General features: G+C 43.5%; 2 protein-coding genes across 5 annotated transcripts; one reads left to right on the plus strand and one right to left on the minus strand.

Moving 5' to 3' along the window:
• The first annotated feature begins 427 nt into the window (after positions 1-427).
• On the plus strand, positions 428-7,022 carry skp2 (S-phase kinase-associated protein 2, E3 ubiquitin protein ligase). Of its 3 annotated transcripts, none has more exons than XM_064307116.1 (10): positions 428-637; positions 1,737-1,944; positions 2,656-2,767; positions 3,282-3,425; positions 3,514-3,648; positions 3,810-3,908; positions 4,283-4,410; positions 4,506-4,557; positions 4,973-5,080; positions 5,531-7,022. In XM_064307116.1, exons 2-10 carry the CDS (start codon positions 1,746-1,748, stop codon positions 5,730-5,732), a joined length of 1,179 nt encoding a protein of 392 aa, XP_064163186.1. In that variant the 5' UTR covers positions 428-637; positions 1,737-1,745; the 3' UTR covers positions 5,733-7,022. The 3 variants fall into 3 exon arrangements, with proteins under 3 accessions (XP_064163186.1, XP_064163184.1, XP_064163185.1); XM_064307114.1 differs by having other exon boundaries at positions 429-637; positions 1,700-1,944; XM_064307115.1 differs by having other exon boundaries at positions 429-637; positions 1,710-1,944.
• A 976-nt stretch (positions 7,023-7,998) lies between these two features.
• On the minus strand, positions 7,999-16,621 carry nadk2 (NAD kinase 2, mitochondrial). 2 transcript variants are annotated; one of them, XM_064307112.1, is made up of 13 exons: positions 16,511-16,621; positions 15,434-15,632; positions 14,019-14,107; positions 13,815-13,903; positions 13,377-13,458; positions 12,781-12,864; positions 12,121-12,257; positions 11,384-11,477; positions 11,194-11,289; positions 11,018-11,073; positions 10,842-10,895; positions 10,060-10,183; positions 7,999-9,325 (listed from the first exon to the last, which is right to left on the minus strand). In XM_064307112.1, the coding sequence occupies exons 1-13, from the start codon at positions 16,513-16,515 to the stop codon at positions 9,187-9,189; spliced, it is 1,248 nt and encodes a 415-aa protein (XP_064163182.1). In that variant the 5' UTR covers positions 16,516-16,621; the 3' UTR covers positions 7,999-9,186. The 2 variants fall into 2 exon arrangements, with proteins under 2 accessions (XP_064163182.1, XP_064163183.1); XM_064307113.1 differs by lacking the exon at positions 16,511-16,621.
• Between the last annotated feature and the right edge of the window lie 3,093 nt (positions 16,622-19,714).

The raw sequence follows: 19,714 nt of genomic DNA on the forward strand, positions 1-19,714 counted from the left end.
TTCTGATATATATTATTCTGATACTTATTAATTTCTCAGTTTAACGAAGGTTAGGAAAATTAATTTATGAAACAAACTCCTATATAATCATTTGTGATTTGTAACACTGCTGCACTGCCTCATTGATTAACTACATGCATAAATTGTACTTTTTAGTGTAACATGTACGTTAGTTGTATTTATAATGTTCTACATTGTAAAATAATGAGTAAAGTCAATTTCCGACATTTATTTAACCTTTTCAATTGTTCAATGTGGAAAAAATGCAGAAATCGTACAAATAAAATTTTTTTTTATTTAAAATGTATTACAAAAATCATGTTTCTTTGAAGGATGGAGAATTGCCAAAAACATGCACAGAAAATTGCACGAGCTGCGCTTACATGAACTTTTAATTTGGAAAAGCTCAAACCGGAAGTTTCCATTTATTACTCGTGCTCATGAGTTTTCTGGTCATGCTGTTCGTCGCTTAAACAAAAACGCGCCCTCTACTCCAGCTAGCCTATAGAAAAAATCCAATAAAACCGGCTTCAAGAGGAAAGGCGGGCGACCAGGATTTGGATTTTGTGCATTAGCTAAATACAAACTTGTTTAAGCGTTTTAAATTTAGAAAATATCTGGGATTGCCCGGTGAGAGGTAGGTATCTAGTTTGCGTTGGTAACACATATTGCTTGGCATGAACACTGGTAGAACTAAATGTTGCTAAAATTCGCTATCTAACGTTAGCTAACTGTAGTTCAGAAATAACTGAAAACAATCTGAGTTTGGTGGCTTGTTATTTAATGGCAAAGCGCAATCGTCAACTGGTTTTGGAAAAACATTCAACTGAATTATTTATCTCAAAAATACTCAAGTTAGATAATTAGTTTACTTTATTATATGTAATGATAGCCAACAGGCTTGCTCATGAGCATGTTAACAACAGGACAGTAACGATAGCTAACGTTTGCTAACTTAGTGATTTAAGGCAACTTATTCAAGGCGGTAAATTAGTTCCCTCGCTAGTTTATCATCACCATCAATTACCAACAATGGTCAAACCCAGTGTCTAGCTAGCTTTACACATCAGAACATCAGAAACTGTCTTGTGTGCATTCTGCAAGTTAGTACCGGATTAGAAAGTTTCAGGTACTGAAATGCTGGTTAGATTGCGCCACCAGATTAATCGGAGCCACAACAAGGGGTGATTATACCGTGCCCTTACGTCTCACAAAATTTGGTCAGTCAGCTTTCTCTGTAAAGGAAAAGCAGCTGGAATTCTCTTCCTACAGAAATCAAGAGCTGTAACAGTTGGTACTCTAAATGTTTAATGTTTAATTTTGCTCCTAAACTGAATTTTACGCCAATTTGTAATATAAGTTTGAAAAACGTATTGCGTGTTGTTGATATTGTTGTTTTGTATGTCCATCTGCATTTGTACTGTCGTGTCGTGTCGATTGTAACGTGCCCAGGGACTGCTGATGAAAATTAGCCTTGGTTCATGCTGGTATAATATTTATCACGCAGTAACATTTAGGTTAAGCATTCTATATGGTCCCTGACAAATACACGAATACCCTCTTTTCCTGTTCAGTACAATTTGAGAAGTTTTCAGACAGACATATTTGTATATTGTTTTCATATTAAATGAAATTTTGAATTGCGTGAGAGAGAGTGAGAATTAGGCTCTTGACTTTATGTGTTTATTGTTTGAAATAGGCCCCTTCAGAAGCTGACCCATCTGTCTGAAAATCAGGAAGACTCCATGTTGACCCTGTCGCAAAAAAGAAACTTGAAGAAGAGGGCCTCCTTTCAGGAGAGCGTCGACAATGAGAACACCCCTCAGGGTCTGATCCAGCACTGCTCCCCCCTTCACAAACACCCCTGCGTCACCGCCAAGGGCAAGGAGAATGAGGTGCAGTTTGTCCTGGCCAAGAGGCCACGGAGACGGAGGGAGTCCACAGGTGAGTGGGGGCTGTGTGTGCGTGCGTGTGTGTGTGTAACTGTGTGTGCGTGTAGTTGTGCAGGTGTGCGTGTGTGTGTGTGTGTGTGTGTGTGTGTAGTTTTGTGTGAGTATCTGTACGTGTAGTCTGTGTGTGTCTGCGTACGTGTGTAGTTGTACATGTGTATAGCTGTGCGTATGTGTGTAGTCATGTGTTGTGTGCACGTGTGTTTAGTTGTGCGTGTGTGTAATTTTGTGTGTGTGAAATTGGGGTTGTGGGAGGTAAAGTGGGTCCCATGTTGGGTGTAATTTTAACCTTCTGTTCCATCTAAACATATCAGCCTAACTTTAGGTTATGGCACATGGATATTTTAAACATGTTATTGGATAGGAATATTAAATGCATCAGTAGTCCTTTTGTGTTGTTTTAATAAGCAATAATTTTTCTTTTACTTTATGATAATGGTACAATTTACAGTTTCTTGGTAAAAGTAGTGGTGGGGGGACTTCATATTCTAATGATAAGTTCTTGTACAGGGCAGTGCACCCTGTGTTCATAATGGTGTAGAGTACCAGAAAGGTGCTATTGCCCCAATAGCTGTAATTAGCTATCTAACTTTTAACTGTAACTTGGTGGGTTGGTAAGTAGCGTTCTACTAAGATACTTGTGCTAAATTCAAAGTGTGTGAGCATTGTTTAGTGTAACTGACCATGTCCTCTGTCCTCCTCACAGGACTGTCCTGGGACAGTCTCCCTGATGAGCTTCTGCTGGGGATCCTGGCGTGCCTCCCGCTCCAGGACCTCTTGGCGACGTCTCGAGTCTGCAAGCGGTGGCACCGTTTGGCGTGAGCTTGCCTTAATGAACGTATTTAATCCCCAGGCGTCCCGCGACAGGATGGCCATTCCCGGAGTTCATTTGGATCTCCCAATCTCCTATTCTTACCATTATTAAAAATCACATACCTGCACACACATTAGTCATGAACAAGCTGGGGCCTGTATCAGGAAGCAGGATTACTGAGTTAGCAGGATAGCTCAGCAAGTAAAACCCGGAACCCCTCTTTTTTTGCCTCAGTCCGTGTTCCAGATTTTGGGAGGATTCCGGGTTTCGCTCGGCGCAGTTATCCAGCTAACTAAGTAATCCTGCTTCCTGATACAGGCACATGGTTTCAGTTGGCACAAGCGCAACCGTATTAATCTTAAAGAGGTATTATGAAACGGAATAAGACCCAGGGGTATTATCATTTAGGGCTGGAACTAAGCCTGCCTTTGCTGGTCCAGCTTTGTGAAGCACCCCGCTGGGTCTGTGCGGGTTCGCCATACGTGGCGCGGTAACGGCTGTGCCGGCTTGTCTCCCAGGTTCGACGAGTCGCTGTGGCACAGCGTGGACCTGGCGGGGAAGGCCCAGGTGGACGCGGCGCTGCGGCAGGTGCTCCCGGCCGGCGCGGTGGGGCTCCGCTGCCCCCGGGCCTGCATCGGGGAGCCCGCCTTGGCGAACGCGCGGTGAGTGGTGTCGCCGTGCGGTCGTAGCGCGTCCGCGCGTTTGTCTGTGTGCTGGTTTGTAACGGGAGCGCCTCCTCGCTCTGCGCAGGCGCCTGCGCGTCCAGCACATGGACCTGTCGAGCTGCATCGTCAGCACCCCGGTTTTAGAAGACATCCTGTCCCGTTGCCAGCAGCTACGGGACCTCAGCCTGGAGGGGCTGGTGCTGTCAGACAGTATCATGCAGTAAGTGACTATTTAAGCTTTTTAAATAAAAAATAAAAAAAACTAAATGAGATATGTCCTGCCTAGCTCATGCAATTGTCGTGCGGAGAACTGAATATCAGCGGTCTAACCTGTCCGTCACCCCCCGGCGCATCTTTCTCATCGCGGGGTCGCTCTTGCAGATCGCTGTCCCAGAATGCCGAGCTGGCGAGGCTCAATCTGTGCGGCTGCTCAGGAGTATCGCCCCAGTCCGTCCGGGACATGCTCCAGTGCTGCAGGAGGTGAGCTCGGGGCCTGGTTTTTTTAAAGAAGTTTTTGGGATTTTGGAATTAATTTGGATTTGATGTAGTCATTTAGGTTTTTCAAAACCAAGAATACGGATCATGCTGATAGGAGAGCATTATGATTTTGGGATTAATGATGATAACTTGACATTGATTTAACTCCATTCACATATGTTGTAAAGATATCGGTTTTGAAACCAATAGAAACTATTGGTTTTAAAACTGGTTTGAAGGTGGACGTTGAACTTCTGTAATCTGCAAATGGCTATGGGTAATATTATGGATATTATGGCGATGTATTAGGCTCAATAAATATGATATAGATTTGTTTTTTTTGTGGAACATTGTCGATTTTTTTCTCCTTTGTGTAGGCTGGAGGAGCTCAACGTGTCTTGGTGTGACTTCGACAGCAGTCACGTGAAGGCCGTTGTTGAAAATATTCCCTCCAGTGTTACCCAGCTGAACATCAGCGGCTACAGACAGAATTTCACAATGGAAGGCGAGTGTGAACGCGACTGTCTTTCAGAGGTCTCACAGTTTGTCATTTGTCGTCGCACTGAAGTGTAAAATGGCTGTTCTCTCCTCTTCCATCAGACCTGAAAGCACTGGTGGCACGATGTCCGGACCTCACACATCTAGATTTAAGGTGAGGAATCGCGCAATACAAATCTCGAGGAGGCCTCTGTGGGCAGGGATGTGCAGTACCCGCTTCAGTTCATGCAACAAAACTACCTGCATTTGGATAGAAAGACGCAAACTCCAGTTGCTGGATGTTCTATAAACAACAGAAAAATGCCAGTTTTCTGGCCTAAATGTACACCGCACTAGTAAACAACCGGTATTTTCTCACGTTCATACAACTTCCTGCGTATGCTCCACCCACTTCCTGGTTCCTGCCCAAACGCAGGTAATTTTAAACAACCGGCATTTTCTCATGTTTATACAACTTCCTGCGTATGCTCCACCCACTTCCTGGTTTCTGCCCAAACGCAGGTAATTTTATTGGCCGAATAGATACTCTAGAGTGAACGCGCCTGGTTTTGATACTCCTGTCCCCGCAGCGACAGCGTTCAGGTGACGGCAGACAGCTTCCCCGTCCTGCGGCAGCTCTCCTCCCTGAAGGACCTGGCCCTGAGCCGCTGCTACCAGATCCAGCCGGCCGCGCTGACGTGAGTTAAACCGCCCTTTCTCCTCGTGCTCCTCCCCCACTCGCGGGCGCGTCCGTACGTAAAGCCTGAATGTTAATATCGAACGACGCTACGTGTTTGCTGAATTAGCACATAGCTATATTTCTTCTATGCAAGGACATGTTATTTCCTAGACCTCACGTCAAATGGTTGAAGGGGGCTTTCATGTGCCAAATGAGATGCAGGTTTATATGGATATTAAAGTCGCTATCTTGACTATTTGTCTGTTTGAGTTATAATGAGTTAGATTTTTTATTTGTTATATATATATATATATGTAGTTTTATTTATTACAGTAAGCTTTGGAAAAATCTGTAATATCATTTATGCTCTGAGTCTGGCAGTTTTTTTCTGTCTGTATTCATTATTTTAATGTATGCATTTTGTGTTCTGTTCGAGAGCTGAATGTGGTTTTCTCTTCCTCTGGCCAAGGTGTCTGGAGAAGCTTCCGGAGCTGAAGACCCTGGAGGTGTTCGGCCTGGTGCCAGGCAGCTACATGCCCGTCCTGAGCGAGGGCCTGCCGCACGTGCAGATCAACACCCGCTGCTTCTCCAGCGTGGCCCGGCCCACCCCCGCCGGCCAGAGGGACCGCACCATGTGGGGGACGCCCTGCCGGCTGGTCTACAGGCCCTAGCCTTCGAGGAACAGTCCGTCAAACGGCCAGGTCAGCGGAAACGACGGCGGAGATTCGTTTCAAAGTGTTATATTTTTTCAGTTCCGTTCACTTTGTTTTCGTTCGTGTCAGTCTGATGTGTTTTAAATGTTAGCATTGGCCACGAGCCACAAAGTTTTAACATTGTTGTGCCATTTCTTCCCTAGAACAGAATGCTGTTTGGCCTGTTTATCGAGGCTCTGACGACCACTTTTAGGTTCATTAGCATTAGTTTGGGTTCATTAGCATTACTTTTGGGTTCATTAGCATTACTTTTGGGTTCATTAGCATTCCTTTTGGGTTCATTAGCATCTTGCTAATACAACATTCCAAAGACAGATTTGTTTTCATGCAAATTTTATATACAGGGTATACTTGAAGTTGTACTGCAACTTTTTTATATTGGCATGTTACCCAACGACATAAACATCCTGTTTTTGTTCCTTCAGATGTGATTGTGACAAAATTTTCAGGTTTTTCTCAGCCAAAAATTCAGGCCCGGACAATCAGGTGAATTGGACATAGCCCAGCATGGATCCTGAGGTCACTTAACAATAAAACATCTTCCCTATCATAATCAGGTAACAGGATGAGTAAAGTTGGCTCACTGAGCTAGCTAACTAGCTAGTTTGCACTCCAAGTCATACTTGATAAGAGCATCTGCTAAAGTACGCGATAATGAAAGTTTTCCTTCCTTCTGGAGCCCTTAATTGGCGTGGGTGCAGTGTGTTGTTTTGTATGTTGACTCGCCGCCCAGTACGTCCAATCGGAAATTGGTATTCAAGTCCGTGAATCACTGGCACACCAATGGCTGTGGTTTTAGCCAACAGTTAAAAAGACTGGATGATACTGTGGTCTGATTTCTGATCAAAGTTTAGCCTTATGATTGCCTTGAATTATAAAAGGCATCACAAGTTCCTTTTTTAAAAAACTATTAAATTGGGCTGTTTTACTAGTATTTTAACCGTTTTTTTGGCAGGTTTAAGTGGCATTTTAAAATGATAAAATTAGCTAAAAGGGAATTGTTCTCACAAATCAAGTAATGTATATACATAATAGGCTAATAAAGGCATTAAAAAACTTTTTTATTCAGCTAGTTAAGTTTACTTTCCAAACCTAATGAAGTCTGAATAAGTTGCAATTTTTAACATGAAAACAAGTTTGTATCATTTTGTAAATCCATCTTGGAAATAATGCTGTGAATAGTAGGTTTGAAAGTGTAAAAATGTTGAAATTGCTATGTGACAGCAATAAATGTTCTTTTTTAAAGCATTTCTTGTGTTGCATTGGAATAACTGGGGTCTGGTTATTGATCAGAGATGTTGAGTGAATTTGAACAAATGAGAAAAGAATTGTCAGATCCTTAAGGTGAGCACACTAGTATGCAAACTTTATTTCCTTGTTTTGTTACAGCTAGCCCTTTGAAGAGTAGCCAGTATTGACTTTTACATCAGCATTAGAATGTTCAGTTAAGAACATTCTAATCACGTGATCTTACACCTTATTGGCTTTAATGTACCAAATGTACTAATGTGCACTAGTCTCACCTACCCAACTTAATCCTCCCCAGTATATGCCTGGGGAAAGCAGTCTAAGACCAACGCACCCACCTGCTTTTCAGGGAGTATCTGATATTTTCTAACCAATCGCATCAACTCAGAGAAGGTGGGACAAAGGTGGAGGCGGAGCTTGAAGTATGAGAGACAGTGAGGAAGTGGTTGAATTATGAGAAGCATGTCAATGCCTCACTTCTGCCCTGAGAATTGGACCAGCATCCCTTGCTTGCCTATTGCTGTTAGAGTAAGTGCTCCTCCCAGGTGAGTGTCTCAAGATATGTCCCTACTGTACAGCTTGGAAGTGAGTTTAGAAAACATCTGATCAGTTTCCTTAACGTTGGTGCAGTATTTACTCTTGAAATATAAAATGATCACGTGTGTAACAAAGTACATCTTATCATAAGGGCCTACAAATATCTTGTGACGTCTGCCATGACATTGTGAGTGTGGTCAACGGCAAAATTGTCAGTTACTATTCAGCTCAACAAAGGACGTGTCCATTCTTAAGTTTCCCCATTCACAATTTAAGTGTCAATATTCAGATCTTTATCGGACGATGATTACTTTGTGGAGTTTAATTTGACCTGCATATCCAAATTTAGTGGCTACAGAAAACAACATGAGGAAAACAACATGACCTTGGTCATAATTACTACACAATAGCTTGCCAGGTACAGGACAGAGGCCAGAAATGTGTGGTATCTGTGGTAGCTTTTTAATTCAATATCCAAACACTGTATACAAAGGCTTTCAGCATTAAAACACTGCTACATGATCTGCCGTAACATGAAAGGCGCAGTTTGGCTGCATTTTTTCCCCTTGCTACAAAGCAAATAAAAGAAGGTAACAGTGAATTACGTTTGAATAGGCTTGCCTTATGCACTCTGCGTCAATAAGCATCACCCAAAAGCTTTGGCGGGGCTTGCCCAAGTCACGAAGAAATCAACTCTCGTTTCTTCCAAACCCCTGCCACCCTGTCCCCGCCCTCCCCCAGAATCAGTCTGTATATCCATAACCTGAGGTACCTCAATTAGACTTTCCCAGGTCACACGTCTGATTCTTGCTGATTCCAAAGCTTCTGCCTTTAGCTGCAAGTCAGATTAATACCTGAAACCAGGCCTCAGTATTTATAATAGAAATACTGATGACAAGCACTTTATATTGCAAGTTGCTCTGTACAAAAAGTGTCTGCCAAATGAATGTAATCTATGCATGTAACTTACAGTTCTGCAAATTACATGCCATAAAGATATTTCCCAGTCCCCACAATATGCTGATTAGGTTCAGTGCTGGCTGGATTTTTTCTCAGGTTTCAGGGGGTGAATGACCAGATTAATCCATCTCCCTGAGGATGCGGAAGTACAGGAGTTTTGGTACAATCCAGTATATGACAACCACCAGCGCTAATGCAAGCAGCGTGGCGGCATCTGTAACAAATGTACCGACAGACTCATCTCCACTCCATCTGCATAATCGGCTGTGCCAAAATGGCCGCTATAAAAACAAACTCAAGCATGGTGCATAAAGCTATACGCGTTTGCTTCAAATGGAAGTGCAATTGATTGAGCCCACCGAAAGCAAGAAAATCTAAATCGCCTACAGTCTAAAGATCAATCCCTTTTGTTTACAGCTAATAAAAATGAATCGCAGCACAGAAACATAAGGTCATCACTTCTCTGGCCAAACGAGGAGGAGGAGGAGGTGGAGCAGGAGACCCTGGTCACGGTCTTTCTTTATCTTCCCAAATTGACCTCCAGGTCCTGTTTCTCTTGTCCTAGCTGGCGTCTCCCAGCGCTCTCCTCTCCCATCCCATAGTACTGGCCAGACATGGTCCGGTGGCAGGGTTGGCTGGAACTGTTTGAGGGGTCAGGGGTCAGGGGTCAGTCTGTGAGGATCACGGTGCGGAGCTGGTCCTCCTCGCTCATGGTGATGGTCGCTATGGCGCCGTCGTTGAATTCGAAGGACGTCCCCCCGTCCACCACCATGCAGGCGTCCCAGCACCTCGAGCGTATGCACACTCTGACGAGAACGCGCACAAAACACCACACACAAAGGACACATTCGTTAACACGCATGTCCATGCTTAGATACGTTGTCTCCCAGTACTTCTGCATAGGTTCTCAACCTGTTTGCCCTCGGTATTTTTTTGCCCCTAGGTCCACAACCTTTTGCCCCAAAGGCCCCCGTTGTCCATGGAAGTATTCCCTCTCCCGCCCCACCCACAGGAGACATGATAATCTGTCTTCCTGCCATCATCACAACTCCAGCTGTACACATCCAATGCGGTTAGCTTATTCCATTTAACCCCATAAAAGGGACTATTGTTTATTAGCCTTTGTAGTAATCCTCAAATATTCACAAACCAAAAATCCTATTTCCTTTTACCCATTCATAGCAAACATATGAGAGTGAGACATCTACAGAAAGTAAAAAGGCTATTATTTTATATACTACAAATCGCTTGTTTTGTGTTATTTATTTAGCTGAATCATTACTTATGTCTTGATGTTTTGTGTTTTGTGAAGGTTTCACTAATTACCCATCATCTCAAATCCTCCCTCCCCCGGCTGCTCCCAGAGGCCCCTCTGTGGAGAGCCGCCGTCTCTGTTCGCCCTCCCAGAGCGGCTCTGAAGCTAATTACGCCGCGCCGCGGGACTCGTCAAACCCGTCCTACGGCGGCAGGGCCGCTGATTTAATTCTGGGCCGCGAGGCGCACGGCTCCGCCGCGAGCCAAAATGGCCGACCCCACTCACTTGCTGGCGAAGCCTCGCTGGAGGCTACAGGAGTAAACTCTGTTGGTGATGGGCTCTCGGATGCTGAAGAACATTCTGCAGTCCTCCGGGTCAAAGATCAGCGACTGGTTGTACTCCTTGGTCACTAAAAAAATTTAAAATTTCCTGAACAAATGTCACCACACTTAAATATTAAAATTTACAATCATGAATGAAAGCAATCGTAGGGATTACACAGGCACTGTACAGTATGAAATATCAGTTTTTAATCCGTTTCCTAGATTTGCATCTGACAAAACATTCAGTCAAATTCATACCAGACTGACTGGAATCAATCAGAAAAAATCAGGATTACTTTGCCATCCATTTGATGTCATGGTATTTTGTTCATGCAAGATGATCTTTGATCATGACCAGCAGGTACACCTTTATCATAATATAGAATGGTGCTTCAGAAAGGTGGCTGTTTCTAAGTATCTTGATTTTGGTCGTAGCATCACGCTCTCGATCACAGGCTACACTGCAAAGCGAAGGAGAAGTGTGACAGTGCTCGGATGACTATCGCTTTGAGAAGACGTGTTAATATTCACGCGTTGTCCAAATGCGTGACAAGATTGGTCACTTGAGTCCTCTGCTTCTCATGTATATGTGCGTGATGCATTCCGGGAAGCTTAGCACAAACAATGAATATGAATTGCATGTATCCACCAATCGTATGTTTGGATAGCAAAATTCCACCAATAAAATGCTACCGTTAGATACTAAATACTAATGTAAAGAAAGGAGAGCAATAGAATACTCACACTTTTCAACAAGATCCTTATCCAGTGGAACAGATAGGCCATTTTGTGCTTTACCTACGGAGAAGATATAAATGTTTATATAATGTACTAATGTATCAGAGAGATGTACAGATGAGTCATAATATCCTTCATCCTCCTCAGTCTGGGGTAATACAGACAAGTTACTCCAAGCGTACCTATCTTCAGGATGTCCTCCACAGCCTGGTCGACCAGCTTGTTAATATTGTAAGACCTGCGCAAAACAACAAAAACAAAACACGAGTGGTGAGCGAATGGGCGGACGTCTCACACACTCCCCGCGGCTCCTCGATTCGCCACCTTAATGGCCGCCGCCCGCGGCGCCTCAAAGTACCAGGCTTTGGATCCGGTTCCGGTGCAGACGTTCAGCCCGGAGCTCTTCTGCTTCTCCCACGGTCCGTCGTCCACGGAGATCTCGTAGTACGACGCCCTGCGAAGCGAGCAGGGCGAGACGGGTGAGCCCGCCGCTAAAACGCGGAAACGAAGAAACGATTCGCAGGGACGTCAGGCGCCCATAAACGCACCTGGAGGACAGAGACTCCCCAATGAAGATCTCATTCAGCCCTCGAACCGGGAGCAGGAGGGGGCCGGCGACGCTGTAGTTTTCAGCACCTGGACCTTGGAAACAAGCATAGTAAACAACACACTCGTCAAAAAAATATTTAGTAGACTAGTATGCAAATTGTGAATCCCAATCACATCTTTACAGCAATATAACTACATGGCTCCAATTCATTAAGTGTAGAGCCAATTGGGAATTGTCTACATCAATACTTCATCAACTTTGCTGAGCAGCGTCAGTAACTGGTCACTAATAAACCGCTTGAATTACAAAATAATTAGACTCTTTCAGACCCTTCGGCAGCACTTCAAAAGTAAATCAGTTTTCCTGTGAGGCCTACCATCCGAGTACCAAGCCTGGCTAACCGCACAGCACCAAGCTAACCAAGCTTGGCCCGTCTTTACTAAAGCCGCCCAGTTCTAGCAGGTCTTCAGGAAGTGGTTTGCAGTCAGGGGAAAGAAAACAATTATGAGACAAGGGTCTTAAAACCCGCTTACCAAAGACCAAAGGATAACATTCGGGTCAGAATATTTAATAAACGGCCTCATCCAACAGGCCGCTGAACATTTTAATGACCCCGCAGCGGAGGGGTTATTAAAGTGTTCGGCGGCCTGTTACAAGACGGACGGAAAGACGGCGGGGTTTCGCGGCACGGGCCTGTGGGGTGGCGCGGGGGTGGGGAAGGGGCGGGATTAGTACTTCGCTGGTCGCCGGCGATGATGCGGTGGAACGTGTTGTGCTGCTCCAGGCTCAGCTGCTGCTCGTGCAGGTCTGCCGGGGAGGGGTTGATCCCCGTCCCCTCCAAGTGCACGCGGATGCGCTGCCGCCACTGCCACCTGGAGGCAGGGTAGCATAACGGGTAAGGAGCTGGGCTCAGGTTCTATTCCCGGGTAGGTAGGACACTGCGGTTGTACCCCTGAGCAAGGTACTTAACCTGCATTGCTTCAGAAGTCTATATATCCAGCTGTGTAAATGGATGCAATGTAAATGCTATGTAAAAAGTTGTGTAAGTCGCTCTGGAAAAGAGCGTCTGCAAAATGCCTGTAATGTAATGCCCACTGATGCAGCAAGAAATCTTTAAGAGACTTGGGAAAAAGACATGAAAAGCTACAGTGTAAAAATCCCTTTATGCTTGAAATGAAGTAGTAAATTAGCAGTAAAATAATGGCATTTTGTCACAAAAAAATTAACCAGTAATTATCTAGGGTAAACTATTGCCGTTTGCAACCTGAGACTCATGATGCCGTTATGCTTTCCAGCTCTTACCAATCGTCTCCCTGTTTTGGCTGTGTTCTCACTCCACCATGGACCAATGGTTAAAATCGGGATCCCATCAATCAGTGTAAGAGCGTGACCCACCTGAAATCTCCCATCCTGAATTTCTGCAGTGCTTCGGGGAAGGAATGTGTGTAGCGGACAGGTAGGCACAGGTGTCCTTCTGACCTTCACACATAATGGAGGGCAGAGGAAACATCATCACACTAAAACACTACAACAGAGCCCAAGTAAAAAGATATAAAAATTAAAAAAACAAGCAACGAAAGCCAAACTTTTGATTTTACGTCAATATGTGATCTTATGCAATATAAGCCAAGCCACCCAATTCCAGGAGTCACAGAATTAGAAATAGCATAAAACTGATCCACAAAACCATATTTCTACCTGACAGATTGCACAGAAATCCATAAAATCCAGGTGGGACAGATTTCTTTCTTATTCTCAAAAGCGTTCTACGTGCTCCCAAAATTAACATAAAAAATTAAATGTGAACATTGAAATTTTTTATTTACATGCTGAGTAGACACCCAAGATACGCAAAAACATGTACAATATTTACATGAAACTAATGACCCATATAGTCTCATATGTTTCTCACTCGACAAATGTGTTGATAAAGTTAACGAGGTGCAGAAGTCCCCACAAATCTAGATCTGAACTGTGAAAGAGCTTCTTACCTCTCAGGATCCGTGTTGACCCCCACAACAGGTTTGTCTTTATCAAACACTTTACTGGCCACAAGCAGCATAGTGCCGTCACCTGCCAAACAAAGACGGTGTGTTAATATTAAATATTCACTTCCCACTCCCAAATCTGTCCCCGTTTCACAGATGAATATGCCTGTAAAACCCCTTTCAGATCACAGGAAGAGGCACATTGGTGCTAAGCATGTCCATCCCCATCATCTTTGCGACAGTGTCTCTATAAAAAGAGCTATACAAATAAAACTGAACTGAATTGAACTGAAAGCAGATGAGGCGAGTTAGCTGTAATAAAACACTTTAACCGATAAATCAAACGTAGTCTAACAACAAAAACCAGAGAACCCTAGTAGAACCCCTGCACTAGATGCTTCCTCTCTAGTGTCTGGAAAGGAAAGGAAGTGGAGCCGTTACCTCCTGCAGAGATGATGGCGTCCGCCCACCGAACCGTCTCCTCGTTGTACTCCCCTCTCCGCATCACGCGCACTTCCACACCTTCTTTCCTGAGGACAGCAGATGGACGAAGACGTTCACATGCTTACCAAGTACCTCGCCCGCACGGTAAGCATCGCTTCGCATATTTAAAATGAGCGCGTCCGTTACGAACGGCTAACTTACTTCAGGCTGTCCACGATGTGTTCCACGCTGCGCGTGTGGATGTTGTGTCGCTCGAGCAGTCCGCTGTAACTGGAGCCTTTCATGGCAAGCTATGGCAGCAGACACGGGAAGGTAAATGGAGAGATGCAAAGAGGGAAACGGGAGGCGGTAAAATAAAAATGAGAGATGGAATTGTTTATTTCCGTTGTTACTGACTGTGGAATTTCAGATTATCGCACGCTTCAAATAAACTCAATGCCAAATCAGTTTCCACACATTTCTGGATGATTTGACAAATGACAGAACAATTTCCGGCCAAGAAGCCTGTTAAAATGAGAAGTTTCATGTTCTTCTGGCCAATGCAGAGATTGCCACTTAATGCCTCTAGGCACATATGACAAAACAAAGTTAGAAAGCATATTGCATAAAATTTATTCAAACTTAGTCTACACTTTCACTGAATTTCCAACAAACAAGACCCATAATATATGCATAACAAATGTGACAATGTTTTACTGTAACATTTTGTAGACATGCCTTTCATTTCAGTATAGCTATATGAGCATATATAACATCCCTATCTTTGAGATTCCATTACACATGAAATTTCCATGACTAGTCCTCGCTTTCATATAATTTGTGATGAGCAAGGCCCAAAATACATACATACCAAATATGAAGCCCATTTGCTGTACCAATTTCATAGAAACAGCTGTTTTCGTGATGAGTCCCTCCATTGAAAAAATAGCTGATTGTATATTTGTCTCATTAATATTTTGATTTCAAATCAAAAGGCTTTAAGCATATCGCTAAAATAAATCACTCCTGGTACCATACTTGGAGGGCACTGCAAGCCTGCCTATTTACAGTTATAATGACGTTCAATATTCCTACCACCAAAATGGGACAGCAAAACATTTTATACAGTATCCATAGTCTGGACCTTCGTCACTGCAAATCTAGAGAAAGCGTGGACTAATTATGGGTAAATCTTAACGTCACACAATTTAATTAATTGGTCATTTCTTCAATCGCTGCGTTAAAACATGTTCATTTTGAGTGTTCGAGCCTGGTAGTTAGTTAGTTTATATATATATATATATATATATATATATATATATATATATAAACTATGTCAAATGGTTTCATTCTTGCTACGTCAAAAGGATGGAACCGTAAATTTTATCAGGCGTCTGGGCGAGAAATCGCTCATCCCCAACCAAGTGCCATAAGACCACAAACAGTTCTGTGGATAAGACCATGTGCCTATCGGACTACCAATATCCACAGTGTAGACGCGTACACGAATCTGAGCGGATAGCTTGACCGCAGTGTTCAATGACAGAATACAATTGAACTAATGACATCCTTATAATTTTTTTTTGCATCCTGTGATATTCATAATAATCGATTTTACAACGGATTACCACGCTTACCAGGTGCTTCAGATCTTCTTCGGAGAGCTCCGCGAAGCGATATCTTTGCTGTTCAAATTCATACCTCGTAGTTTTGGTGACCACGGCAACTTTAGCGGGCATAAACCCAGCTCCAGAATGCGACACGATGTTACGGATTCCCATCTGAATTTTAGAACGACAGCTAACAGGTCGTCCTGTAATAAATGTGACAGTTGTACTGCCAAAGCACACGCAATTCAGTAACCTTCCCATGACTGAAAAAGCAACCATTGCTATTTGAACAACAGTGACCCCAACAAGTAGGGCTAACTGTTGAGTTGACCTAAAAGTAAATCAGCTAATAATCTGGTGGTTTATGTAGGATACGTCAAATTAGGTAATGCGCCTTTACAAAATTGACCTGTCAAAGTCTGGGGGTACTATTAGCTAGCAGCTAATATGAAACGCGCATGGTGGAAAATAAATAACCAACTCCTCACCAGTTATTTAACTAGCTAGCTGTACTGATTTATAAATAGTCGTGTTTTCAAAATAGTAGTTCCGAGTTCACTAACGATCTCGTTAACTAGCCAACTACATAACACTACGCTAATAAATGAACAAGCTGCTAGCAAACAGCTACAAGTCAAATGCAGTCAAAGCAGCTAACTAGCCTGGCAGGGAACCGACTTGTTCAGCGAGAACTATATTGGTTTGTTCCAAGGAGAAATTCACAATGACTGAACTTGGATGACCTGTCGTTAGCTAGATGAGCCGAACGTACAACTGAATTTTTCCTAGTTCGCTAGCTTCTCAGACTTCAAAGTCAGACAGACCCACGTCCTCCGCATGTGTCAGCTAAGGTTAGTTTACTTGTCAAAACTGTAGTTAGCCAGCACCAAAGTGCATTGTCTAAATAAACAACTAGCTAGCTAACGTTAGCTGGCTAACGTTAACTAGCTAGATAAGCTCAACATTTATCGACTTGTTTCCCCATGCAATGTGATGGAGATATATTTTGCGGTTCTTTAATCAGCGAGCTTGCTTCACTTTTAAGAACGTGATTCTCTTTACGAAGCTAAATTAGTTGGAAAACACAAGTTCCAGTACACACACATCATAGATCACGCACACGCATCCGCCATCTTTAAATCACGTAGCCTCTTCATCTTCTTTGGTGTTTTATGGCGATTGGGATAAACATATTAATGGTCCGTTGCCGCCACCTACAGTACTGGAGTGTAGTTCAGAGACAGGTAAGAACTAAATCCTGTTCATTAAGAAAACAAAAATCAGAAACTTCATCTGTTTATTTCCCCTTTCCCATTTTCTCAGTTTTTCATCTTTTCTTTTCTTCTCATATTGCCCAAACTCTATCAACTGTTTCAATTTTCGGCCAATAATCACTAATTCATGTTGGATGTTTCCCTATCAAATAAGTAATTTATTCAATCGACTGTCCTAATCTTAGTCTGGTAAAGATGGCTTCTTCTTTTCTTCCTCAACCAGCTGTAATCCCCTCTCCTACTTATTTGGAATAGATGTCAGCCCTGGGTTTCTCTTTCTCACTGCTCCTAACATCCTTCCTACACATTTAACCATATATGGCTTTTCGCCTCTGCCATGCTAATGGGAACGTCCATATCCACCTTCTCATTACTAAGTGTCTGCTTCGTCCACTGCATTGTTTCCCTCCACCCCCATATGAGGTGGAACACAAGTAAATCTTACTTGACTCCCTATCTTTCTAACCCATCTGTTGATGAGCAGAACCTTATACAGTCAAACTTGTCTGCAAAATGAACTTAAAGATTCTAAACTCATTAGCACTGCACTAGAGTCAGAACATATCACTACATAGGTTGACTGAACTTCCTCCGCCCGCTGCAATGCTAAAATGACAGCTATTAGCCCTGTTGTAACACAGCTAGGTAAACTGTAGCATACATTTTCACTCTGACCCCATTCTCTGGTATCACAAATGCTAACACAGACTGACTTCTTGGGTCTTCTCAACCATGTGTGCATTTCCATACAGTCTCAGTTGTTTTGACTGGTTAACACGTCCGAAAAAGTTCTTCTGTTCTCTCACCCATGTTCCCAGATTGGCCGTAATGCTCCTTTAGTAGGTGAGATGCCCCATGTCCGTGAAGATTAGCCCAAAAATTCATAGCCAACTGAATTATTCTGATCGGCAAAGGCATCTCTCCCATCTCTACTTGCAGCACTGACACAGGTGAAGTTCAAAAAGCCCCACTGCATATTTGTAGACCTTGGGCCTGAATGACATCCAGCCTTTCCAGTGTTGTCCCGGCTGTTGATCTATACAGCACACTACCATAATTCAGTACTGAATGAATCAGTGCTTTATACATGGTCCTCAGTGAGGTACAACTAGCTCCCTACTCCATCCCTATCAGACATCGCATCACATTCAGTTCCTTCTTACACTTCCCCACCACTTTGTCAATGTGCTTAGCCAATGACAGCCTAGTATCAAAGCATAGCCCAAGGTGTTTGAAGGCCCCCACTTGCTTTAAGTATGGGTTTATCCCATACTGCAGTTCTACCTCATCTCCCACCTTCCTCCTTGTAAAAGTCATGATTTTTGAGTCTTCTCTATAGAGAACCTGAAACCCCACTTTATTGACCACTGCTCCACCTCATTGATTGCTTCCTGCACCTTCCTGACTGTGGAGGTTATATTTCTTCCTCTCTTCCACAGTGCCTGCAAACAGGGACCTTCTGGCTGAACCCAATAGTAGATATCATTATTCATTATGGAAAATAAGAAAGGACTGCTCCCTTGAGGTGTACCATTACCCACCATGAATGATTCCCCCACACTCATCTTCCTAAAAGGAAATTATTTACCCAGTTATAGGTTCTACCTTACCCTCATTAGGTTAAGCTCAATCAGAAACCCCTCCTTCCACATCATGTCCTATTCCTTCTCCACTACAGCCACAACAGTCTCCTTCTCCACCTGGGCCTTCTAAACATCTGCTTCCAAGCATAATACTGATACTTTCCTAATCACACTCTAATAACCCCCTACTTTCCTGGAAGTAAATCTCTCTGTAATCATTGTGTCCATAATCTTACATAAAACAGAAGTTGATGCTATTAGCCTATAACTTGTTGGTCTCCATGGTGATCCTTTCCTGGCGTTTGGATGGATACCACCTGTCATTTTCCAGCTGCCCAGGTGCCTTCCCTCCTCCTGCACTCTGTCGTACAGTCCCAGGACCTTCTTCAGTGCCTCACCACTAATATTGGCTAACTTAGCCTAGCATCTTTTCCAGGTGACGTAAACCCACCCTTGCTTATTGCCTTCTTAAACTCTGCCATGGTAAACTGCACATTCAAAGCATTATTAGCTTCTCTCCAGTAAAACACCCCAGGACGCTCTTCTTTCATGACCTCTCTCCTTCTCCGCCATCCTCTGATAAATTATTGGAACTTTGTACTAGGGTAAATACTTTGGCTATCATCTCTACCTCATCCAATAATAATAATAATAATTATTATTATTATTATTATTTTATATAGCGCTTTTCACAGTCTCAAAGACGCTTAACCACCACATCCACCCCATTCAACACTGGCTAATTCCACTCCCTTCACTCCCTCATCCTCTCAATCATACCCCATGCTTATCAGATCCAACAGTATTACAGAAACACCGCCAACATGGTCCTTTTGCCTGATGGATAGAGTCTGAATCAAGTGTTGAAAGTAACCGGTCCTTTTCAGCACTGTGAATCCTCTGCTCCTGTTCCTCACAGCACCTCCGCAGTCCTCCGTCCACCAAGGGACTGCTTTCCACCTCCTCCCCGAGGTTTTAGCTCAGTGGCTGCCCCCACTAATGCTGTACTTATCCAGTTATTCACACTAATCACATCCTCTCCATTGCTCTTTCTGTTCATCATCCGCTCACTCAACTCCTGGAACTTAATCCCTCCCTACTGCTTCCACCGACACCTACTCCTTCTTCCAACCTGTTGTACGCACTAGGGTAATGGGCCCTTCCCACTGTCGACTTCACATACTACCCATTTGGAAACAAATAAAATTACTGTAGATACCAGAGAGGGCCAATGTAGAATCATTCCCTGTGGCTAAATATATCGTTGTCTTTCTTCCATCATTCAGGCTAACTCGCTCTTTAACCTCCATTACATTTTACATCACTTGGCCACTTCCATCTGACTGCCCCCCCCCCCCCCCCATCCAAGGGAGTCATAGGAATTAAAATCTCCAGATTACCACTAGCACCCCTCCTCTCAACCCACACTTCCACCGCCACATATTCCTGTT

The sequence above is a fragment of the Anguilla rostrata genome, chromosome 14, assembly GCF_018555375.3.
Source record: "Anguilla rostrata isolate EN2019 chromosome 14, ASM1855537v3, whole genome shotgun sequence".
NCBI lineage: Eukaryota > Metazoa > Chordata > Actinopteri > Anguilliformes > Anguillidae > Anguilla > Anguilla rostrata.

Coding starts and splice junctions, on each gene's coding strand:
- skp2 (XM_064307116.1), top strand. CDS start 1,746: ATGTTGACCCTGTCGCAAAAAAGAAACTTGAAGAAGAGGGCCTCCTTT. Junction 3,426..3,513: donor CCCGCCTTGGCGAACGCGCG/GTGAGTGGTGTC, acceptor CGCTCTGCGCAG/GCGCCTGCGCGTCCAGCACA. Junction 5,081..5,530: donor ATCCAGCCGGCCGCGCTGAC/GTGAGTTAAACC, acceptor CCTCTGGCCAAG/GTGTCTGGAGAAGCTTCCGG.
- nadk2 (XM_064307112.1), bottom strand. Junction 14,108..15,433: donor AAGAAGATCTGAAGCACCTG/GTAAGCGTGGTA, acceptor CTGCTGCCATAG/CTTGCCATGAAAGGCTCCAG. Junction 11,290..11,383: donor GGGGAGTCTCTGTCCTCCAG/GTGCGTTTATGG, acceptor CTCGCTTCGCAG/GGCGTCGTACTACGAGATCT.